At 57.6% G+C, this 23,438-nt stretch overlaps 2 protein-coding genes across 6 annotated transcripts in view; one reads left to right on the top strand and one right to left on the bottom strand.

Moving 5' to 3' along the window:
* LOC134520461 (vascular endothelial growth factor receptor 2-like) overlaps positions 1-12,421 on the top strand; it is a 15,939-nt gene extending 3,518 nt beyond the window's left edge. For 3 of the 4 annotated variants that reach the window (XM_063345835.1, XM_063345837.1, XM_063345836.1), the window contains 10 exons: positions 135-267; positions 1,447-1,797; positions 5,062-5,331; positions 5,547-5,663; positions 6,758-6,859; positions 7,671-7,793; positions 8,032-8,127; positions 8,494-8,586; positions 9,641-9,717; positions 11,083-12,421. In XM_063345835.1, coding sequence (XP_063201905.1) covers positions 234-267; positions 1,447-1,797; positions 5,062-5,331; positions 5,547-5,663; positions 6,758-6,859; positions 7,671-7,793; positions 8,032-8,127; positions 8,494-8,586; positions 9,641-9,717; positions 11,083-11,124 — 1,305 coding nt within the window. In that variant the 5' untranslated portion in view covers positions 135-233 and the 3' untranslated portion in view covers positions 11,125-12,421. The remainder of the gene's footprint in view (positions 1-134; positions 268-1,446; positions 1,798-5,061; positions 5,332-5,546; positions 5,664-6,757; positions 6,860-7,670; positions 7,794-8,031; positions 8,128-8,493; positions 8,587-9,640; positions 9,718-11,082) is intronic. The other variant, XM_063345834.1, reaches the window with a different exon arrangement.
* Positions 12,422-15,145: 2,724 nt separating this feature from the next.
* On the bottom strand, positions 15,146-22,292 carry LOC134521126 (uncharacterized). Of its 2 annotated transcripts, none has more exons than XM_063347256.1 (6): positions 21,907-22,292; positions 20,829-21,158; positions 20,430-20,699; positions 20,067-20,228; positions 18,966-19,014; positions 15,146-17,054 (listed from the first exon to the last, which is right to left on the bottom strand). In XM_063347256.1, exons 1-6 carry the CDS (start codon positions 21,980-21,982, stop codon positions 17,051-17,053), a joined length of 891 nt encoding a protein of 296 aa, XP_063203326.1. In that variant the 5' UTR covers positions 21,983-22,292; the 3' UTR covers positions 15,146-17,050. The 2 variants fall into 2 exon arrangements, with proteins under 2 accessions (XP_063203326.1, XP_063203327.1); XM_063347257.1 differs by having other exon boundaries at positions 20,067-20,126.
* Between the last annotated feature and the right edge of the window lie 1,146 nt (positions 22,293-23,438).

The raw sequence follows: 23,438 nt of genomic DNA, 5'->3' as shown, positions 1-23,438 counted from the left end.
AAGGTATACAACGCCAGTATCGAGCTCCCAGGATGACACACGGAGATGGTCGGGGGCTCCTCCATCGGAGCACCCTTCGCCTTCCCACCCCTGTGTGGCAGTTGCCAATGTGCTTTTCACGGTGTCCTTCACAGGCCCATCCATGATGCCCGGAGCGGCCACCCCGCGCGCACGGCGCTGCAGAAGGGAGCTCGTCCCTCCGGCTGGTTTGAAAGAGCCTGCAGGGCTTTGCCATGCCGGCCTGGCTGCCGGTGGCCGTGGCAGGCTGTGAGTATGCAAAGGGGCTTGCGTGGGGCTTGCGTGGGCCACACACCTCCTCGCAGAGCATCTCCTCGCCGCGTCTCCGTCCTCTCCGTGCACCCTGCTCGGGGTGGCGGCGGTGTTGGGAGCCCTCCTGGCAGCCGCCTCCTTCCTCCCAGTGCCGCGGCATCACCGCACCTGGGTACCACCACCTCCTCTCCTCCACCGCATGCCTAAGGATCGCTTCCCTCCAGCCCCTTCTCTGCTCCTGACGGTGGCGTGCCCACCGGTACCCTTCCCTGCGCCTCTGAGCCTCCCCTCCAGCATCTTCCCTCTTCGCTTAGCCCAGCTTTCCTTTAGGTCCCTGTTCCTGTAGCTTGTTCTCTCTTCAGAACCAGGCATAACCTCTAAGACCCGCTAAAAGCAGCTCCAGGGTGACGGTTCTGGCAGGTTTTGGGGGCTGGAGATATCGGATGTGACTTTCCGCTTGTGACTTTCCACTTGCTACGTCCCGTTAACACCAGCAGGGCTGTGGTGGGATTCTCACGCCAGGGTTTTGTAGAGCCGGAGGGCGAGTTTCAGGGTCGCACTTGCAGACTGAGCCCCACATCAGCTCCATTGTCTCGCGGGGCGGGAAACTATAAAACATTGTCATGACAAAGGCTCTTGTGTAAAGGCCCCTTCAGATTCCTTTTTGTGTTAAAAAGCAGCTCGGCTGTAGGTTTTCCGCTGCGTTCAGGAAGGTCAGCTCTCAGACACCGGTTATTTCGCAGACAGGACTACATAGTCCCAACAAAGCGGGTTTCAGAGCTTGTTTCCAAGCGACACTCATCCTTCCAGGTGCCGAGGGAAAGAGCTGGCCATCCAGGGCTGAAGCCGCGCTCATTATGGCCCCTGTTGGCAACTTTTCTGCAACTTCCTGTGCAGAAAACACCCAAAAGTCCAGATTCCCGTCATTTTGATTCCAAAGGGCAAGAAATTGTCTCAACCATCTAAAAACATTTATATAGCACACCAATAAAAATGTTAGTTTTTATCTTGACAAAGGAGGAAGGAAATCAGATATCTGAGATAACGCACTTCAGGAAGTCAGTTGGTAACTTGTGCCAAAAAAAAAATAAATAGGATGTACATGCAGATTATATCGCTCTTTGGGCTTTTGCTTTAAACTAACTCATCCTGCTCTGGCATCTCTCCTGTTTCCAGACCTGTTGGTGGTTTTGCAGGGCTCCTCCGCCATGGTGGCAGTCACAGAAAGAAGAGTGGCAGCTGAAGGATCCTCCGTTCTGATGCACGCGCCGGATATCAGGAACGTGAACTTCACCGAGTGGGAATACATAAGAACACCACCAACACCACCCCGGAATTCATCCTGCAGTACTACGCAGATCACCAGTCTCCGACCATTTACGCGGCTTACCAAGGCAGGGTGGTGTTCTACCCAGGAGAACGGCTCCATCCTCCTCCAGAGGTTACGGGAGGCAGACAGCGGCGTCTATAAGGCAACAGTTGATCTGATGCAGGATAAAGCGCGGACAACCCTCCTCGAAGTTATCCGTAAGTCAAGTGTGTGGAGAGGGTGGTTTTCTCAGGCAAAGATTCACCAGTCAGTGCGGCAGCCAGGTCCAAGCGATGGGAACCAGGATAGAGCCGTGGGAACCAGGATAGAGCCGTGGGAACAAGGACAGAGCCGTGGACTCTGCCGTGGTTCGGGCTGGGCTGGCCACTGCAGCGAACCACAGATGCTCTGTGTTCCCGCCCTCCCCTCCAGAGAAGAGAGAGCATCTCCCTTCGGAGGAGAGCAGAGAGAACGAGAGAGAGCGAGAGAGACTTACGAGCTGAAAAGAAACTCAACTACTTTAATGTAACAAAATAATGATAATAAAAAGAATGAGATATTAATAAGAAAATAATGAAATACATACAAGATATACAAAGCCAGTATGGAGCTCCCAGGATGACGATCCCGTCACCGGCAGCACTGGGAAAGTCCCAGACTGGACTCAGCGATGGAAGGGAACTGGATTCCGGATCTGGATAGAGGAATACTTGGATCGGGATCAAAGGCAGACAAACAGAGGGCTCCTGGGACGTTTGCCATTGAAGAAAGAGGCTGACCCTTTGATCCCTCAGCTTTTATACTGAGCATCATGCAGATGGGATGGAATACCCTGTTGGTCAGTTCAGGGTCCCCTATCCTGTCCCCTCCTCCCTGGAAGAGGTCCTGTCCTGTCCTGTCCTGTCCTGTCCTCTGCTCTGTGCTCTTCCCTTTCCGAGCCTCCAGCGGGGCACACAACAAAGCGAGCTGACCCCGGTTGTTATAGCCATGAGCGTAAGCACACCGTTCCTCGGTGTTCACTATCAACATCAGATCTTATCTCTGCTAGAAGCCGACACTGAAAAACATGCCATTAATTTCCGAGAGTTCAGTTGGTTAGAAGAGGCTTAGCTGAAAAGTAAAATTACTGTAAAGAAAATTGGTTCTGTTTTACCTCAAACCAGGACAGGATCGCAGAATTTCTCAAGTTCGAAGGGACCCACAAGGATCATCGAGTCCAACTCCCTGCTCCTCGCAGGACCACCTAACACTAAACCATATGACTAAGAGCATTGTCCGGATGCTGCTTGATCCTGGACAGGCTTGTGCCGAGACCACTTCCCTGGGGAGCCTGTTCCAGGGACCGACCACCCTCTCAGTGAGGAACCTTTTCCTAACGTCCAGTCTGAACTTCCCCTTATGCAGCTTCATTCCATTTCCTCGTATCCTATCGCTGGTCACCAGAGAGGGGAGCAGCACCTCCCTCTCCACTGCATCCCTTGAGGAAGCTGTAGACTGCGATGAGGTCCCCCCCTCAGCCTCCTCTTCTCCAGGCTGAACAAGCCAAGTCACTTCAGCTGCTCCTCCTAAGTCCTGCCCTCGGGGCCTTTCACCATCTTGGTCACCCTCCCCAGGACACGCTCTAATGGTTTGATGTCCTTCTTCTATTGAGGCCCCCAAAACTGCACAGAGAACTCGAGGTGAGGCCACACCAGTGCAGTGTCGAGCGGGACAATCACCTCCCTCCACCGGCTCACCGTGCTGTGCTTGATGCGCCCTAGGACACGGTTGGCTGCCAGGGCACAGTGTTGACTCCTCTTCAACTTGCCATCAACCCAACCGCCACATCTCTTTCCATGGGGCTGCTCTCCAGCCTGTCATCGCCCAGTTTGTACGTATAACCAAGATTACCCCATCCCACGTGGAGAACCTGGCACTTGCTCTTGTTGAATTTCATACGGTTGGTGATTGCCCAGCTCTCTGGTCTCTCCAGACCTCTGCAAGGTCTCTCTGCCCTCAAGGGACTCCACAGCTCCTCCTAGTTTAGTATCATCAGCCAACTTAATTAATTCGACTCCCGCATCCAGATCATTTATAAAAACATTAAAGAGCACTGGCCCTAAAATTGAGCCCTGGGGAACCCCACTGGTGACCCGCCGCCAGCCTGATGTCACCCCATTTACTATAACCCTTTGAGCCTGACCCGTCAGCCAGTTGCTCACCCAGCGTATTATGGACTTGTCCAGCAGTGTGCTGTGACCTCCACCACAGAAGGATGCTGTGAGAGACAGTATCAAAAACTGATAAAATCAAAAAAACACATTTACTGGCTTCCCTTGGTCCTTGTCATAAAAGGAAATTAAGTTAGCTAAGTAGGCCTTTCCCCTCGTGAACCCATGTTGGCTACGACCAACAACTGTGTTGTCTCTCAAGTGATTTTCAGTTACTCCCAGAATAACCTTCTCCATAATTTTACCAGGCACCAAGACTGACAGGCCTGTAATTAATTACTGGGGTCTTCCTTCTCATCCTTCTTGAAAACTGGGACAATATTTGCCAGCTTCCAGTTGACTCGGCCTCTCCAGATTCCCGAGACCATTGGAAAATAATGGAGAGAGTTCCTGCGATAACATCAGCCAGCTGTCTCAGGACCCTGGGATGAATCCCGTGGCGTTTATGTACATCCAGCTGGAGCAGCGAGTCTCCAACTAGAGGAGGGTTTTGGATTTCATCACTGCCTTGAAAGACACAGCCTGGAAGCCCTAAAGGAGTTGTTGGGAAATGCCAGAGGGTTTTTTTTGCAACTGAGTCTGACTGTGGCTTGAGTTCCTGGTTGGGACATCAGGCTGCATGGTGCCTTCATCCTGGAGTGATAGAAATGGGGAACGGGAACACCTTCTGCCTTAACTTTTATCTAGTTGTTTTGTCATGAACAGCCACAAGAGTATGGCATAAAATTCCTTCAGGAGAAGGAGTTTCTGCTGACATGTGATGGGCAAAACAAACGCTGTGGTAATGAGCAGCAGAGTCCCATGTTGCTGCCCTTTGGCTGAACTTCATGACTTCTTTGACCTCTCCTTTACTTCCACAGCCACTGCTGTGTGGGAAGAGCCCTCTTCCCCTGGGACGCCCCATGGCACACAGTGTCCGGAAAGTCTCTGCCATCACTTCCCAGCGTAATCCCAGCTCGCTGCTCTTTTGGATCGGTGTCCCTGAGCCCAGGGTGCCATGCCTGATCTCCAGGGGTTGGCAGTGTCCATCCTAGGGGTGGCGTGGTGGCAGGGATGGGGACATCTGCTTTCTACGTTGAACTTGGTGGATGTTGTCCTGCTCCTGCAGTAACTTCTCTCTCTCCAAGCTGGCCTAGGGTGTAAATCAGAAGGGAAGGGCCTGCTCTCTCCCCAAGGGGCTCGGTGTGCTTGCATGTCGGCCAGTTTTCAGGTCCAAAGCAAGGCAGTTCTCGTGCTCCTGGGAGCGCTGCCACGCTGCTCTCTGCTTTTCAGAGCCTGTGCCCCAGCCTGAGCTCCAGTGCAGTTCGAAGGTGGCAGGTTCGCCCATCGAGCTGGTCTGCGTGGTGCCAGAGGGAACGGTGGCTTCCATCTCCTGGAAGAAGGACGGACACCCCCTTCCCCCCGAAAAGTGCTATCTGCTCTCTGAAAAAGACACCGTGCTGCAGATAAGGAATGGCGAGAAGTCGGACTGCGGCTCCTACTCCTGCAACGTCAGCAACGTGATAAGCTGGAAGGAGGCATCCCTGGACCTGACGGTGACAGGTCAGTCTTGCCCTGCCTTGGCAGGTCCGGCGCTTTGTCGTGTTGCCGCAGGTCCATCCCGCAGTGTGGACCATGGTCTCTCATCCATTTTCCCGAGCAAGGAAGACCCAGGACTCGTCCCTTGGGTTTTCCAGCATTTGCGGTTTCCTGGGATTGCCGCTCTGTGTTTCAGGGTTGTCCCCAGCGCGGGGTTTCCCTCCTGCCCTGCCTTGCAGGTCTCACACCTCCTCTACGCCACGTGCGGAGGCTGGCTGTTGTCACGCTGATGTTCGTCGCCTTCCCCACCATCGGCTTCGTTGTCCTGCTCTGGCAGCTGAGGGAGCAGAGGTTCGGTGAGTGCCAGGACTGCACCCCGGCCCCCACACCCACCCCTTCTCTCCCCACCGTGGGCAGGGCGGGTGGCAGAAAGCCTCAGCCAAGTTCCTTCTCCCGTCGTCCTAATTCGCTTCGGTAGCAGGGGGAAATGTGCTCAGCTCGTGCATTTCTTCTTATGCCTCTGTGGCTTGCCTAGGAAATAAAACTCCTTAGAAGCAGCTAATCCCAGAGGGCTTTGTGGGAGATGGAGCCAGAAATATCACAGTACCGAGCGTACGAGTCATTCCTTTCCCATTCCTCAGGCATCCCTGGGAAGAAATAGAGAGTGCAGGACACGCAGGCTGCATGGGAAGAGCCTTCCCGTGGCCAAAGGTCACGTCTCATGGGTTTTGGTGACCAAGCACGCTGGTGTTTGAGTCGTGACATTGGATCCATGCCCCAGGAGCACACAGGCTACCGTGGGTGCTTCTGTAGCAACATTATACAGTGATTAGCAGAAAACAAACCTAAAGACGTAGGCAACAGAAAGTCCTCCCACACCGTCTTTGTAACCTGCTAGTGCTGCCTTCTACCCACCAGGAATGATTCCCAGAGTAACAGAGACCACCTGGAGAGCAGAGGTGAAGCCCTACAGCAGGAACGTTCTCCCACGTGTGTTTGTCTCTCGGCACTAACACGGGGGACACGTGCAGGCTGGGGCGTGAGGACTTGCCTGTGGGGGTAATCCCTCCTGAGGAGCTCTGCATGCCTGCTGCTTGGGGCAGGAGCTTGTGCCGTGTGGGCTTTCCCCCATGAAATGGGTCTCCAGAGGAAATCCAGCACTTGTCAGGTCATTACAGGAGGCAAAAACTGGGGCAGAAGCATTGCGAAGTGCCTCACTAGGTGGAACTGGTGCCTGGTTCAGTGTGGAACAGCCCCAAATGTGGCTGGTTTCTCCTGGTTCATCCTGAAGTCAAACAAAGCCCTTGAAAGTTCACCAGTTCTTCAGGGTTTCTAAGCCTCAGGGCTTCAATTCTTTACAAAGAAAACCTGTGCTTGTTGTTTATCTTCCCTTGGCAGGCTGCACCCATCCTGTTTGTGTGGTGCTCAGCATGTTTGACTTTTTTCCCAGGAACGGAAGCACTGAAACAGGTAACTCTGTTCACCCACGGACTGCTGTGTGTCTCCTCTCTCCTCCTGCTTGCCGCCTCCATCATCTGGATGCAGGAAGAAGGTAGGATTCATTTAACCTGCTTTGTTCTTGATGGCTTCAGTGTCTCATCTTTCTTTTTCCTCCAGGTCTTTGCAGTAGCGTCTTTGATGTAGTGGTATTTGACTTGCAGAAACTGAAGTTAGACTTCACTGCTTGGTAGCCCGCAGGCTCCTCTTTCTCTGCTCTTCTGAAACCGAAGGCCTACATCTGTCCCTTTGCGCTCTTCAGGCACCACTCCCCCTTCTCCAGGACTTCTCAGAAGTTAAAAAGCGGTTCAGAAACCACTCCCACCAGACCTTAAGGCACCATGGGTGACGAACACAGAGCTCGGCTGTTCTAAAAGCGCTCTGTAGCCAGTTCTTCCCTGCCCCGGGCTGAGGCTCCCTGTCTGTCATGCCACGGGGGCTCTTCGCTGCACACAGCAGCGTGTCTGCAAGCAGACGTTGAGGCAAACAAGCCCAAAGGAACCCCCTCTGAAACACGCGGGTCATCTCCCCATTCTCTGTTGAAAGGATGCTGCCTGTGTGTACGTTTATAATAGATATCGCTTGCTCCCAACTTCCAGGACAGGAGCCGTTCTCGGCTGTAGGATACGGTCCCCTGGCCAGCAGCGCCAAGCCAGTCCCGCTTCCAGACCCATCCCCAGGCCATGGGGACCCTTCTTGGCCGCAGCCCTGCTCCCGCTGCACAGCCCCGTTGCAGGGGGTGATGGATCCTGCACTCCCAGACGCAGCCGTTGGGCGCAGGGCCACCACCAGCCGACTTCCCTTGCCTTGTTCTCAGACCTCCACTGGTTTCCATCTTACCTCCTGGTTTGCTTCTGCTCCCGCAGGTCTTTCTGCTGCCTTCGTCTTGCTTGGGCTGTTCTTCTTTGCTGCGGCGATAGGAACCGCCCAGGCGGCGGCGGCAGCGGTGTGGAGACCAGCAGCTCTCATCCCCTTCAAAAGCAAAGCGTGTAAGTTGCTGTTTATGGGCTAAACCTCTGGTGAAAAAGGCCTGAGGGGAGCCCAGGAGGAAACTCCTTAGGTTTTCACTCCCGGGAGGGAGCGGCGGCTCGGCATGCTGCTGTGGCGCACGTCCAGAGACGTTGTCCACATGTTGACCACCCTCCCAGAAGCCCGTCTCCTCCGCATGCCAGCTGGCATTCCTTACGCGTTTTCCTCTCATCCATCACCAATTTTTCCCTCCCCCAGGGCACCGTGTTATCCGGAACTCCACAACCCCCACAACACTGATCGTCAACTTGTTGTTCGCCACCCTCTTGCTCCACAATACCCAGCAGCTCCATGGTAAGGGGTGGCCCGGGTTTGCACCGCTCGTGCTCTTGCTCGCCTTTCTTCTGGGGAGCGGTGGGGTATCTGGGGGGGCTTGGCTTCACTCAGGGCACAGAGAGTCCTTAGGTGGCTTTGCATGGCTGCTTCTTCAAGAAACCTTGTAGTTGACGTGGTGGCGGCAGCTTCGCGCTGAGCGGGGAGGTCGTAGCTCTCAGGTGGCAAAGCAAGGTTTGCCCCAGTGGCTCCATGATTTGAAACACAGGGATCCCCCCTCTCTCTCGCATAGGAAGTCCCTGGATTAAATTCATGGCGTCTGAATGTTCAAAGGGGGTGTTGGCCAGAGGAGCAACTGCTGACAAGTTCTCCCTTTCTCCTCGGCAGAGCGAGGCTGCTCGGAAGCCGTCGATCTGACCGCCAGCTGTGTCTCTGCTGTGGTAGCCATCCTCATCACGCTGCTGCTCCTCTTCCTGTGGCGTAAGTCGCCCCGCGGTCTCCTTCCAGCAACCGTAACGAGCTGCTCAGCCCCGGAGAATCCCCAGGCTCAGCTCTCACACCCTCCCCTGGCAGCGGGCACGAGGAAAGATGCTTCCAGTCAGACAAAAGCCAGACTTTTCAAGAGCTGGACTGTCCAAATCAGCTGAGGACCCAACTCTGGTGTCCATCCTTTTAGGAAAGCCACAGTAGGCACCGGTCCCTGCCTGCGGTCCTTGCCAGCACCTCTGCTTTGTCCACGGATGCTCAAGGAAAGCGAGTTTCTCCTCCAGAATGTCCTACTGTGGTCTTCCCTAGCAATAGCCATACCCTGGTCAAAAGAACCTCAGCTACGGCAAGCTTTGGGAGGAGAAAACTATCTGATAAACAGGCAGAAATAGGTCTGAGAACATCTTCAGATGAGAATAAGTCATCTTAGTCAGGAGAGCAGCTGACCAGTCATCCCAGTGAGGTGGGACTTTCAGAGCGAGCTCCGGGGTGGGAGGGAAGAGATCAGGGAGGTGATTTCTACGTGTCTACTGTGGGTTTACTAGCTTCTGCTTTGAAAGTTCTGGTTTCTGTGGTCTCACCACACGAATCACCTTTAGCCATGATCAGCAATTGTGTCTGGCCTCCCCCCCGGCACAGGCTCTCTGGTGGCCCGGTCTCAAGGACCGGCTAGCCATCCCAGCGGGCTTCCTGAAAGCGCTGGCTCAGCCTTCGGGATCACAGGTAGCATCTCGGGGAACTGGCTAGAAGGAGGGACAACAGCGTGTTGAGGGGAGGATGCCCTCGAGGAGAGGATTGAACGGGGACTCTCGGGCTTTCCCAGAGCGGACAGAGCATTGGCAAGTCTGAAACACAGGAAATACCGCACCGACTCCATACGGCCAAAGGTTTTGGACACACAGAGACTCTGCCCAGCCCAAAGCTCCCATCTCCATTGCTCTCTGCTGACAGCTTTTCTTCACCCGCCCCATGAAAGGCAGGGTGCGGCCCGAATTGCCGGGGCGTTGTTGGAAACCCAAGAGTGACTTGGCCTTTCCTTTATTTCCAGATCACAGGAATATGCAGAAGGAGAAGACGATGAAAAGGCAGTGCACCACCCAGAGCACACAAGCCAGGGACACCTTGGTAACTCACTGCCATTAGCTGGTTCCCTGCTATTGCAAATCCTTATTATTTAATGATGAATATTAAATTCATAATGGGTATTTATGAATATTTAATTTATAATAGCAAAGAAGCATCTGCCTGCCTTCCTGCAGAATGCTACGGGCTTTGTCCCCACCCTGGGGGAGACACGATGAGCTGCTGGGAGCTGCTGCTGTAGTTCAGCTCAGTCCCATGGACTGGTTTGGGTGGGAAGGGACCTTAAAGCCCACCCAGTGGCACCCCCTGCCCTGGGCAGGGACACCTCCCACCAGCCCAGGTTGCTCCAAGCCCCGTCCAACCTGGCCTTGAACCCCTCCAGGGATGGGGCAGCCACAGCTTCTCTGGGCAACCTGGGCCAGGGGCTCACCACCCCCACAGCAAAGAGTTTCTTCTTTGTATCTAGTCTAAATCTCCCCTCTTTTAGTTTAAAAGTCTTACTGAAAGAGGCCCTGCTAAAAAGTCCGTCCCCATCTTTCTTCTACGCCCCCTGTAAGTACTGGAAGGGGCCCCAAGGTCTCCCCAGAGCCCCAGGTTCACAGGGCCCCCCTTCTCGAGCTCGTCCGGGTCCCTCTGGATGGCATCCCCGTGGGACGCGGGGGGACTCTGCCCCGTCCTGGGGAGTTTTCCTGGCTTTGGGGGTGCGGTGGAGGATGTCCCGAGCACTGCCTGTGACAGCACCGCAGGGAAGTGCTCGGCTGCCGGGGAAGCATCTCGGTGTGCTGAGTATGCCAGTTCTCAGGGCTGCTACAGTTTGATTTGGGTGAAAACATACTCTTCTACTACACCTCACCCCAAAATAGCTACAAATAAGACACGGAGCAAAACCACAGGTCCTTCACCCATCACATCAATGCTAAATACACACACCTGCACTCGCGTCACGCTCTCCTCCTGCCCTGCTCTGCCTCAGGGAAACCTCCCTCCCTTCCACCTTCCTCCCACTTTCCTCCCTCCCTCGCCTCCTTATTTCAGAGATGCTGGGGGGATTTGGGGGTCAGGGGAGCCCCCCTTTACTCCTCCTGCAGCCGAGCCTGAGGTTGGTCTCGGCACGTGGGGGGCTGATGCTGCAGCCCTGCATTTTGGGGCTGCTGGGAGGGGGTCATGGTGTGGGGGGGATGGATTTACTGCCTCCCCCCAGGCCAGTCTTTGGGGGTGACTGGAGGGACTGGGATGTCCGTAGGAGTGCAATGGCACCGTGTGCTGGGGGGGGATGCTCATCCCAGGGCTGGGACAACCTGCCCCCCGCCAGCAGCGCGGCTGGCTGCGGGATGCTTCCCAGAGTGGCTGAAGAGCTCCCAGTTCGTTCCGTGCCACCAAAGGACACGGTCCCTCTGTTTTTGGCAGGTGGTGGAAGAAACCCGAGGACAGCGGCAGGAAGGGGAGTAAAGTGTTGTCCCTCCACCCGCCGGGAAGGAGCCCCCAGGAGCTGGGAGCCGTCCGACAAAGCAAGACATCCATAAGCTCTGCCTCTGCCTGGCATCACCGAGGTGAGGCTTTGGGCCAAAATCTTGCCAAAATGTTGCCGCCCAGGTCTCCAAACAATAGCTCCAGGCGACAAATGATACTCCCCCCACCCACCTTCCCTGCCCCTTATTTATAAAATGAAGCCAGAAGTTGTATCAGACGCCAAGCTGGAGGTAAACCATCCTCACTAACGCCGTCATGCCACGCGCCTTCTTTTTTTAGTATGCTCATCAGTCAAAAAAAACCCTAACCAAAAAGACAAGTAAATGTCCACCAAGGGAAAAAGCTGTACTTCAAGGAATTCAATCCACTTTTCTCAGCTGGAATGTATCGCCACTATTAATTAGAGCCGACAACTGCCAAAGAGCAGGTTGACTCCCGGCGTTAGCGGCTGGTGATGGGTCTGGTACACAAGCACCGTTGCTGCCCAAGCACGGCCGAGGTGCCGCTGCCGGAGCTGCCCGGGCTTCTGCTGCCGAAGCTTTAAGCTGCCTCGGGTTTGCTCTCGGCAGAGCTCTGCCGACTCTGCCCACGCCGGGGTTTCGGTGTCACCCCCATGTGTGACGTTACTTTCTTCCTCCTCCTGCTTTTATGAGTGCCTTTCCCAGGCACAGCCAGTCGGGCGGGCGGTTCTCGGGGGAGGCAGCTCCGTGATCACGCTCCCCTTGCAGCTCGCCTGCCCTCAGTTTTGCAAGGCAAATGTCGCCGTGTCGTAGCACCTTCCTCAGAAAACCCAGCCCAAGCCCTTGTCCGTCTGTCCTGTGCCCGCTCCTGTCCTTCCCCGCCTGCTGCCAGCTCCTCCGGGCATAGCTTTGACCCCACACCCCCATCCCTGGAAAGCCCTGGCTTTGGGAAGGCTCACCAGGAAAGGCAGCTCCATCGGTATCCCTGTGTCATTCAGGGTGGGATTTTTTTAGCATATTTTAAAGCATCCCTGAACTCGACTGGCCTGAGCTGATTTCCCCTCCTGGGGGCTCAACTGACCTCGCCTTCATGCCGTGCCCTTCAGCAGCTCCCTTTGCAGGTTGTGGCGTTTTAGATGAAGTTGGAGTAAATCCTGCCAAGGTCCTTTTTTTTGTCCCCCTCAGACAGGACATCAGCTCTAAACGCTGGATGTCGTGTTCACCTGTTTAAAAAAAAAAAACAAGGACAAAAACACCTGATGCTGCTTTTTAATTTGCTTTGTTACAGCTGTTCTAATAAATGTATTTCACACGGATACTTCTGCATGTATCCCCCTTTTGCTTCCTCAAGGAGAAGGCTCCCAACCCCGCTCGCCGGCTGGGTCCTGCCCCGGGGGCAGCTGGACTGGCTTCCTCTGCCCCGGGGGGCGGTTCAGGGCTTTGCTGCCCCTGCCCCCAGCGGCTTCTCCCTCCCTGGAGGACCTGCTTTTTCCCGGCAAGGCTGGGATGGGGCTCGGGGTCTCCCCTGGTGCATCCTCGGGGCTGGTAAGCCACAGGAGGGTGCTGGGTGCTGCACCCTGGCTGGGGGGGTTCCCCCCATCCCCACCTCCCTCCACTTCCTTACGTCAAGCCCTGCTGCCCCTGCCTGAGCTCTGGCTGCTGCCGTGGCCCTGCAAGCCGTGGTGGCGGGGATGCTGCGGGTAGCAGCGGGCTCTCTTCCCACCTTCCCTTATCCCCTTGGCTTCCTTGGGATAGCCCTCGCCCCCAGATATACCCACCAGGCTGGATTCAGGGTGTCCTGAAGAGAAACAGCCCTCTCCCTGGCTGGGTTTGGGGCGCAGGGGACTGTTTCGCCACCAGCAGTGCAGCCTGGGCTGTGACCATCCTGTCCCGGCTCCTTTCAGGTTATCCGATCAAGGACATTCCCTCTGCAAAGGGGGAAGGAATAAATAACAGCACGTGGCGACATAGCCCAGGTAGGCAGGGGTGAAGGGGGATGACGCCAGAGACCAAAACATCTCTGGTCACCAATTGATGGGCCACCAAGAACTGACCGGCAGAGCCTTGGAAAGGACAAACCTGGAGTTTGCAACTAGCGAGAGGGGGGAAGCAGGAGGAAGGTGAGGATTTGGGGTGTTTGAGGGGGGATATGGGACTGGGCAAAGCTTATTAAGTGGGGGGGGAGAGGTAGAGGGGAGGAAGGTAAAAGCGGCCGGCTGCGTGTGAGCAGGCTGGGCTGAGCGGCTGATGGGAGCAGCCGTAAAGGTTATAATGGGAAAAACACTGACAGCAAATGCCTGCGAAAATGGTGGCAGCAGCAGCGGTCAGGCAGCCCGGGGACCGGGAGCATCCCTGAGCAGCGCAGCCGGCATCCCTGGCGCGCAGCTGGGCGCCCGAGAACCTGAAACAGCCCCAGATACCCTCCGTAACCACAAAACCGAGGTACGGAAAGGGGAAATTAAGTCAAAAAAGGCGGAAAACAGTCTGGGAAAGTAGGAATCGGTGACAGGTATTGGCTGCTTCAGCTGGAGGAAGAGAGAAACATCCCGGGAAGGCAAAAATTTGCCTGGGAAAAATAAAACACAACGTCATCTCGGGGCTGTTCCAAGTGAAAGAGAAACCTCTGCTGCAAATAGTGGTGTCCTGCGCCCCCTCCTGTCACCATGGTGGAAAAATTGCTCCCTTTCTACCCAAAATGGAGCCTCTCCCTGCAAAGAACCTCTCCCCGCGGGCGCCGGGGGGGGGGGGGGTGTCGCCTGGCTCCGGGTGCCCTGATGTCCCTCACCCCCGAGGGACACTTCGTCCAGCAGCATCGGCCTCAGCCCTGGGAGCGGCCTGACGAGCGCTGCACCGCTAACGGTTCAAATAATGCACGTTCGTATAGGTGTTACTATAGAAATTAATCATAGATACACATACGTCAAACATTGGTCTATAGATAGTGAGCTACGTGGAGACACAGATAAGTAGATACTTACTGCTTTGGTAGTGGTGACTTTGGTAGTAGCTTGAAAAATGTATATATACACTTGCGTTTCTGCGAGCAATGTTACAGCAACTTGAAACAGATACTTGCTTTACCGGTAGGGATTTGTTCGCTCGGCAAAACTCCAGCACGCCGAAACGCTTCTGCTGCCTGGGAGAGGCGCTTGGTCAGATTTCTGCCTACCCTGTTACAGCAAAGTGATTGAATTTCACCGTCTTTTGCTCGCGGCTTTGCTAATGAGGTGTACGGCGCGTGAAGCTGCCAAGGCTTCCCGGGGAGGGGGAAGAGCCGCGGGAGGGAGGAAGGTCCCGAAGGCACAAGGACGTGGAGGCGATGGGTGCTGGCAGCGTCTCTTCCCAGCGCATCGGCCGTGCTCCGGCACACAAACGCAGGGACCTGTTTGCTCAGGGCACGTTTAAACTCGGCATACGCTTTCTCTTTCCCAAAGGCTATTTTTCCCCCACCAGATTTAGCTGTTACAACGCCCAAAGGTATTTCCTGCAGCCCGGAGGATGCTCTTCTGATTACAAACGCAGCTCCTGCGCGTAAACCTGCACACAGAGGCCTCCAGATAAACCTCGAAGCCAAAACCTCCCCTGAAAAGCCGCCCCAGGGTGAAGCCCAGTGGCGTCTCCAGCCCCGTCGCACTTGTGGCATCGTCTCACGAGTCCAGCCACCCCTGGGACCACGGGCCGTGCCAGGGCGGCCGCTTGCCAGGCCACGGTGACTCAGGGAACTGATGCAGGTTAAAAATACCCTCACCCGGCTCCGGCGCGAGGTGCTTGGCTTGGTTTTAACCCCAGCTCAGCCCCCCCCGAGCTGCGACAGCCGCAGGAGGAGCCAGGCTGCCTGGGCGAGGGGGGGGGACGGGGATGCAGGACCCCCACAGCGGCAGCAAACGACGTCCCCAAGCGCAGCGGCTCTTCCCGCAGAGCCGGACGGACGTCGGGGGGAAATCCGGCACCTCCAAGGTCTGCCACCAGCCGCAGCCCACCGCTGGGGCCTGGAGCCCCCCGGGGTTATTCCCACCCCTACAGAGCAGGGCAATGTCAAATGGGATCTCACACGCACTTTTATTAGTAGCAACAGACATTAAAAAAACCCCCACGTCTCCAAAATGAGTTACAGACAACTCTTCAAAAAGTTTAGAAAACTCTTTTTTGTAAAACGCGGCTGCATTCGTTTTACACCCACTAGTGCAACAGGGAACTCGACAACCCGCACTGCAGCCTAAAACTGAGGTTAAAATCTAGTTCAGCTCACCCAAACTGCTCTGCTTCCTCCCACGCTTTAGTCGCAGCACGAAATCCCAGGCTGAGCGATGCCCCTTTGCTGCCTGACCCTTTATATCCCGCTTTTCTCCCCGGGTCAGGGCTCCTCTGCACCGTCTGCCCGAGCAGCGGCAGCGCAGGCAGGGGCCAAGACGGGCAAGCCACGAGCCAGTTCCCTCTCCCACGATTTTCCAATTTGCCCCAGCAATAGGTGTAGGACAGCTTAGGGACTGCTCATGCCGTGGGATATGATCTGGGTGCGCCTCTATTCTCCATAGAGAGGGGACGACTCCGAGGGGAGGGAAACCCACCGCTGCCCTGGCCAGGACAGCCCCTTGCCGCAGAAGCAGGGCTGCAGGCCAGACCCAAGCGGGAGAAACCTCCGCCCGTCCCACTCTCCACGCTGAGCGCTGAGCGCGGCTCGGGGCGAGGAGAGGGCCCCCAGCCACCAGCTGCTCCGGGAGAGAAGCCACCGCCCAGCGGTGACCAGGGCACCCAAAGCCCCTGCCCCCGCGCGGGCGACGGCTCAGACGGGGCACCGGACCTGGGGCCGTCCCCGTCGGAACGAAAAGGTGGGTGCGAACGCCCCGGCCTGAGGATCAGGAAGGCACTTTGCGAGGGGCAGCGCTCCTGGGAGAGCATCCAGTTTTCTCCAGGGTGGGTATGCCAGTTGTGCCTCCAGGCTAATTAATTTCAACTCTAAGAACAAATAACGACCCCTAACTAATTTCAACTGTAAGAATAACGACCCCTTCACGAGCAAAGCCCGGAGGACTCTGCAGAAGCAGCAGGGGGAAGGGAGGCAGCAGGACCAGGGGCTGGGAGCGGGGCTGCCCTGGCCACGTCAAACCAGGGCGAGTCACCGTCACCCGCAGGAGCCGCAGAAGGGAAGGACAAGCTTGGCCTGGGCACACGTCGAGAGGAGTGATGTCCCCCAGGTCCCGCCGGAGCCCAAGGCTGGAGGACAGAGGAGGCGGGCTCGGGAGCATCCCTGGGTGTCCCGTGCCAGGCTGCATCGCTGCTGTAACGCAGCCACGGGGGCTTCTTTGGGGTTTCCTTCCGAAAACACAACCGCTTTGCTGCTCCTCCGTCCCCTGCCGCCTTCCACTGGCTCCACTCATCTCCTGGCCCCCCCAGCGCACACCACAGCAAAATCCTGCCCTTTTTCCTCCCTCCGGGGGCCAACCCAAGTAGAATGCCCACGGACTCAGCCCCTGAGCCACCCCGGCAGGTCCCAGGCACAGCAGCGCACTGGGAAGCCACCGTGAGGGGCTCAAGCCCTGGGGACACAGGGGTTGGCACCGTGGCACTCCCCAGCATTTGTCCAGCAGGGACGGTGGCTCTTTCCAGAGCCATCAGCCCGTCCACAAGCTCTTAGCCCACCCTGGAGGAAGGCAGGAGAGGCAGGGAGGTCTGGAGCACAGCAGCAGCCGGGTCTGCAGGCACGGCCATGCCCACCTCTCCCCCAGGGGTGTGCCGGGGGCCCTGGGGAAGGGCAGGACGACACAGAAATAGTCCAAGCCTGTGTTTTACAAACAAATATTTGTAGGCTTTGGCAGCTTGAGCAATTCAGCGGTGAGCCCAGAAGAGGTGGGGACAGCAGCAGACGTCTGGCGCTCCCCAGGCAGCATCCACCACCACCACCACCACCATGGGGGGAAGGCAGCAAGGGCGCCGCCGCTCAGGCTCTACCTGCAAGGAGAAGAAGGTCTCCGTCTGAGCCACCTCCGGGCTGCGGATCCTCCATCTGCCACCCACTTAGACCCTCTCCAAGGCTTCAAGCAGCTGCAGGGTGTCACGTGCCGGTGGTGGCAGTGCCGAGAAGGTCTAGACCTGTGCTCTACTCGGAATTTCAGGAGCTACCTCGGCCAACTTCTCTCTGGGAGGAGTATCTGGGGCCTGGCTGCACAAGAGAACCGAGAGCTCTCTCATTTTTGACTGGCTGCAATGTGGGCTGGGGTCTTCCACCCTTAGGGGATCACATCCTTGTCCTCACCCTCCAGGAAGCTTCAGTTATTTTTATATATATATATGTATATATAGGTTTATGCCAATCTGGAAAGCATTACTGCAGTGGCGTTCCTCAGCCAGTGCTGGGACTGGTGCTGTTTAACATCTTTGTCAGCGACGTGGACAGTGGGATTTGAGGGCACCCTCAGCAAGTTTGCCCACGACACCAAGCTGTGTGGCACGGTCGCCACGCTGGAGGGAAGGGATGCCATCCAGAGGGACCGGCTGAGAGGGGGGCACATCCAACCTCGTGAGGTTCAACAAGGCCAAGTGCAAGGTCCTGCACATGGGTCATGGCAATCCCAAGCACAAATCCAGGCTGGGTGGAGAATGCCTGGAGAGCAGCCCTGGGGAGAAGGACTTGGGGGTGCTGGCGGATGAGAAGTTCCACATTCACCGGCAATGTGCCCTCACAGCCCAGAAACCCCCCGCGGCCTGGGCTCATCCCCAGCAGCGTGGGCAGCAGGGCGAGGGGGGATTCTGCCCCTCTGCTCCGCTCTGGGAGACCCCCCTGCAGCGCTGCCTCCAGCCCTGGGGCACCAACAGCAGAAGGACACAGAGCTGTTGGAGCGGGGCCGGAGGAGGCCCCAGAGCTGCTGGGAGGGCTGGAGCCCCTCTGCTGTGGGGACAGGCTGAGAGAGCTGGGGGGGTTCAGCCTGGAGAAGAGAAGGCTCCGCGGAGACCTTCCAGCCCCTGCCAGTCCCTAAAGGGGCTCCAGGAAAGCTGGGGAGGGACTCTGGAGCAGGTAGGGGGGCCATGGGACGAGGGGGAAGGGTTTTCCACACTGAAAGGGGGGAGATTGAGGTGAGATCTGGGGAAGGAACTCTCTGCTGTGAGGGGGGTGAGCCCCTGGCCCAGGGTGCCCAGAGAAGCTGTGGCTGCCCCATCCCTGGAGGGGTTCAAGGCCAGGTTGGACGGGGCTTGGAGCAACCTGGGCTGGTGGGAGGTGTCCCTGCCCAGGGCAGGGGGTGCCACTGGGTGGCCTTTAGGATCCCTTCCAGCCCAAACCATTCTATAATGATTCTGTGAAACCCGAGTTTGGCCCCATCTGAGCCACAGACATGCTTTGGAGAAGCTGAGTTTTCCCTCTGGGCAAAATTCTGCTCTCCCAAAAAACAGAGTGTGAGGTTTTGACTGTTTTTGCAACGGGAGGAACTGGGAGAGTACCACCACTCGTTACCCCAGTACACCTGCCTTCAGAAAACGTGTAATGGGAATTAAAAAGATAGCACAGAGGGAGACCAGGCGATGGAGCAAACGGATGGGGGCCAGGAGGAATGCCGAGGCTCCCCGCTGTCCCGTGCCTGCTTTGCTGGAGATAACAGCAGTATCAGGCTGGGGGGGGCAGGGATCAAGGATATTTCCAGAGCAAATCCCAGTGGAAACTAAATAGGGGGGACAGCACATCCTTTGAGCCCCTGGAGTGGGAAGAGCAACTCCTCATCTGCCTCTTACGTCTGCAAGGAGCGGCTGGCAAAGGACCCCAAGCCCTCCCGCTTGTCCGGCCCCGATCCAGCCCACGACAAACTCTGGCTGGTAGCTACGGCTGGAGGAGCTGGGCCACCAGGAAGAGAGGGGCTGAAAGCATCTTACCTGCAGACGTTGCGACACGGGCGGTCCCTCCTGCACCAGACGAAGAGACCTGGGGACAAACCAGTCATCACCTCCATTAAACGCCCCAGAGATGGTGCTCAGGCAAAGCGTGGCATCGCTCGTCTGGGAAACATCGAGCTAGGAGAGGCTCCCTGAGGCAGGGCTGGTGTTTGGGGGCTGGAGGAAACCACCCTTGCCCATGGCCAAGCTGCCCCACGGGTACCCATGGCCCCAGCCTGGCCACTGGCCGGGGAGCGGAGCCGGCCACCAGCCCTGGCCACGTCTGAGCAGGTACAAGGGATCATGACGGGGACGAGGAGAGCAGGAGAACACCGAGGAGCTCTTCTAGCTCCTACCCAGCGCCCGGAGGCTTTTCACAGGAAAAACCTGAAAACTTTGTGCAATAGCTAAACACACATAAATCACCTAGGGAGAACCTCCTACTTCTATTTTAAACTGCCAGATCCTCTTCTCAAGTCCAGACTTGGGCATTTCTTTGGTTTTTCATCCCACCTCCAAGTTTGCAGTTGGCAATCTCAGAATTGAAATCCCCGCTTTGCCAGGGACTGGGGATGGGCTGGAAAAAATGCTCTTCAGCTCCAAAAAAGGAGGAAAAGCAAGCCCACTGAGGTAGGAAGCACGGTTCGCTGCTGCGGGCAGAAAACCACAGCAGACCGCGGTGGGACGGGGACGCTCAGTGCTCCTACCCTAGAAGGGATGTGTGACACCCCCCAGGGCCCACGGGACTTTGGCGGGGGGTGACCCAGATAAGGAAAGTAAAGTATAATCTCATGCCTGCTCTGGACACGCAGGAGGCGTTTGTATGACAACCCTCCCTCCCGCGTCAGGGAGCGGGGAGGCGAGGGAAGGTGACGGAGGAGACATCACCGCCTGGGGTTAGGGACACCCTGCTTGAATCGAAGGCAGTGACAAAGCCCCAGCCCCGGCCAGGGGATGCCTGGGTGGGAAACCCAGGTCCCTGCAAGGACGTGGCACATCAGCCAGCACAGACCCTCCCACCCCATCCCTGGTCGCATCCCGCCCCTGCCGTAGCACCCACCGGCCAAAAAGCCGGGGTGAAGAGTCCGTCCCGGCACTCACCTGCGAGCAAGCCGATGACCACGCACGCCAGGATCACGGGCAAGAGCACATTGGCAGCATCTGCAAAGGAGAGGATCCACCGTCTCTGCGGCCAGCTGGAATTTAACCCCCCACCCCACACACTCCGAGCAAAAAGCAGGCAGTTACGGGACATGGAGGCACCTGGCGAGAGGATACGGTTTTTGGGGCCATTTCATTGAATCATAGAATTGCCCAGGTTGGAAGGGACCCTTCAGATGATCGAGTCCAACCATCAACCCAACACTGACAAAAACCATCACTAAACCGTATCTCTAGGCACTATGTCTGCCCGGCTTTTAAATACCTCCAGGGCTGGGGCATCAGGAAGAAATCCCCACTTACGCTGGACGTGGAGCAGGAAGGAGGTTTCATTCTGGCTAACTTCGTTGCGGACCACGCAAGCGTAGTAGCCGCTGTCGTTCATTGACGCTTTAACGATGCACAGGGTGCTGTTGTCAACAAAGTGGATGTGGTCGCTTCCCAGCAGCAGCTCCCCATTTTTCTTCCACCAGTACAAGTCTGCCTTCCCTTCCGGGACGTGGCAAACCAGTTTGGTGTTGCCTCCTGCCTTCACTGATGAGTTGCCCAGAATTTCTGGCTCGGACAGCGGTTCTGGGAGAGACGGAGCGACTGTCAGCATTCAAACCCGCAGCTCCCCGGGTGCCAGACCCAGAGCACCTTCCTCCGCAGCGATTCCCCGCTCTCCGGCTGCGGCGGAGGCTTTGCCATCGCGTCACTCACCGACAACGCGCAGCTGGAACCAGCCCGTGGCCTCCGACTCGGACCTGAAGCGGTACAGCCGGTCGTCCCCCCGCTGCAGCACCATCTGCAGTGAGAAGTCCGTCTCGTTGAACCTCGTGCGATTCTCGTAGGGGCGAGACGTGTTGGCGGGTCTATCGAAAGCATAATTGACGATGACCCCTTCCTGCGGGCCGCTTTTGTACTCCCAGAAGGCAGCTTTGCTGGCCCTCAGCGGGGGTATCGTCAGAAGCACGGTGCAGCCCACGGCCGAGACAAGTCTCTCCGATGCCGGCCGGAGATCAGCGGAGTAGCACGGGGAAAGCGTGCGGGCTGGAAAAGAAATCAGATTTTACTCTACAGCTTCAACTTCATCCACCTGCAAGGTGGCCGCAAAAACCCTCCCCGGCTCAGCTGCTCTGCAAACAGCAGCGCTGGGGACTTAATTATTTCGGGCTTTAAGCAGCGAGATGGAAAAGCAGAAGGTCCTGATGGTTGCGTACGACGTTTCCTTTGTATCTCTTGCCCAAAAAACACAGTTCTTTGCCTTAACACTCAGCTCCTGGACCTGCACCGCTCCTGAGGACGGCTGCCGCCCCTGGGGACCCCACAGCTCCCAGCGCCCACTCGGGGAGCCCTTCTCCTCCCTCCCCTGCACCAGGGGCACAAGGCCGGGGTGACTGAGCAGAAGGAGCCCTCACCGCCCACAACCGCTTTCCCGTCGGATCCCGGCCAAGAGAACGGGCTGTAGGAGACGAGAGAGCCCGAGAGCCCCTTCCCGATCGTCTTTTAAAAGCTTTTGTCCGGGCAAAAGCCGGGGTTTGGGCGAGCCCAGGTCTGGGACCGGCCTTGGCTTGCTCTGAAAGGAGCCAGGGGAACCTCCTCTGGGGGGGGTGCGGCTCGGCGAGGTGCAGCCCCCCTCCCCCCGGCGCTGGGGTTCGCCTGTGGAGCTCCCAACGCTCCACAAAGCAGGAAAACGGCCCAAAACGCGCGGAGCTCCATCCACCGGCACCGACCGCCCGGGCGGGACGCGCTCCCGGGGGGCCCGAGTGTCCCCCCGCCCCGTCCCCCGGTGACTTGCCTGTGATACCCAGCCCGGCTACCGAGCTGCCGGGGCAGGCGAGGAGGAGGAGGAGGAGGAAGAGAAGGGGCACCATCTGCGGGGCCGGAGCGGCGGCGGCTCCGCCACGAGTCCCCGGGACGCTCCCGCCGCCGGGGCGGGGACGGCGGGGCGGGACCGGGGCGGGGGCCGGGATCGGGGCCGCCCCGCCCGGCTGCTGCCGCTGTCGCTCAGCGGGTGACCTTGGGACAGGAGCCCGGGGTCCCCCTGGCCGGCCCGGGCTGCTCGGAACCGTGTGTGTCCCCCCCCGGGCTGCGGAGCGACGGCGCCGAGCGGGGAGGGACAGGCGAGGGGTGGCCACGGGTGCCCGGCCCGGCCCGGCCCCGCTTCCTCTCCTCCTCCTCCTCCTCCTCCTCTCCTCCCTTTCCCCTCTCCTCTCCTCCCTCTTCTCTCCCCCTTCCCCTGTTCGCTCTCGTCCCCTTCCCCTCCTGTCCCCTCCCCTTCCTTCCCCTTCCCTTTCCTTTTCCTTTTCCCTTTCCTTTTTCCTTTCGTTCCCCTTTCCCTTCCCCTTTCCCTCCTTCCTCTTCCTCTTCCTCTCCCGTCCCCTCCCCTCCCGTCCCTTCCCCTTCTCTTTCCCCTCTCCCTTCTCTCCTTCCCCTTCCCTTAACTCTTCCTCATTCCTCGTTCCCCTTCCCCTCTCCTCTTGCAGGAAGACCCCCAAGTGCAGCCCCCCCGGCTGCCCCTCCTGTACCCGCTCTATATGCCAGGGGGCAAAAAAAAACCCCAAATGCCAGGTCAAAAAGGGCGCTGGGGGAACGGCACAGACGTGTTCCCTGCCCCGGGGCTGCAGCCGGAGGCAGGGCTGTGCACCGGGACGGGGACAGGGAACGGCTCTGCCTGCCCGGGGAGACGGCAGGGATTCCCACTGCTCCCACCCCAGGTTTAGCACGGAAAGTACGAGGCGGGTGGGGATTTTTTTCTCCTTCCCCACGTTGTCTCCATCGCCTGAGCAGCTTGGGAGGGCGGGGAAGGGTGTTTGCAGCTGCAAAACCCTGTGCGGTGCTTTGCGTGGCCCAGCCCCCTGGTGTCTGGGGGAACTAAACTTGGAGGGAGAGATACACGTATATACACATATATATATGTATAAAACAAGCCAAGCCAAACTGGTTTGAGCTCTCCTGTGTAGGAGAGCTTCCTGTGGAAGGCAGGTTCAGACACCACTGCGGCATCTATTCCCAGCCCCGAGCAACTTCAGAAGCACAGTGAGCTCAGCACCTGTCCCCTCCGTCCCCTCCCAATGCCTTTGGTGGCCCGGAGGGTGGCGGCTGGTGTTTGGGGCACCTTCCAGCGACCCCCAGATGCCGCTCTAACTGGGGATGTTACTCTAACTGGATATGCCCAAAGCTGCTGCACAAACACGTTGCAAGAACCTGCTGCAGGAACTGGCTGGGCGCAGTCGTGCTGCACACACCTGCGGCTCGCGCTAAACCTGCAACAACCCGCCGGCGCCGCCGGGACACGCACAAACGGCCGCATGCGGTGAATACGCAGAA

This window comes from Chroicocephalus ridibundus, chromosome 9, assembly GCF_963924245.1.
Source record: "Chroicocephalus ridibundus chromosome 9, bChrRid1.1, whole genome shotgun sequence".
In the NCBI taxonomy this organism is placed as follows: domain Eukaryota; kingdom Metazoa; phylum Chordata; class Aves; order Charadriiformes; family Laridae; genus Chroicocephalus; species Chroicocephalus ridibundus.
The sequence above is the reverse complement of the archived record's forward strand: the minus strand, read 5'-3'. Positions and strand labels throughout refer to the sequence as shown.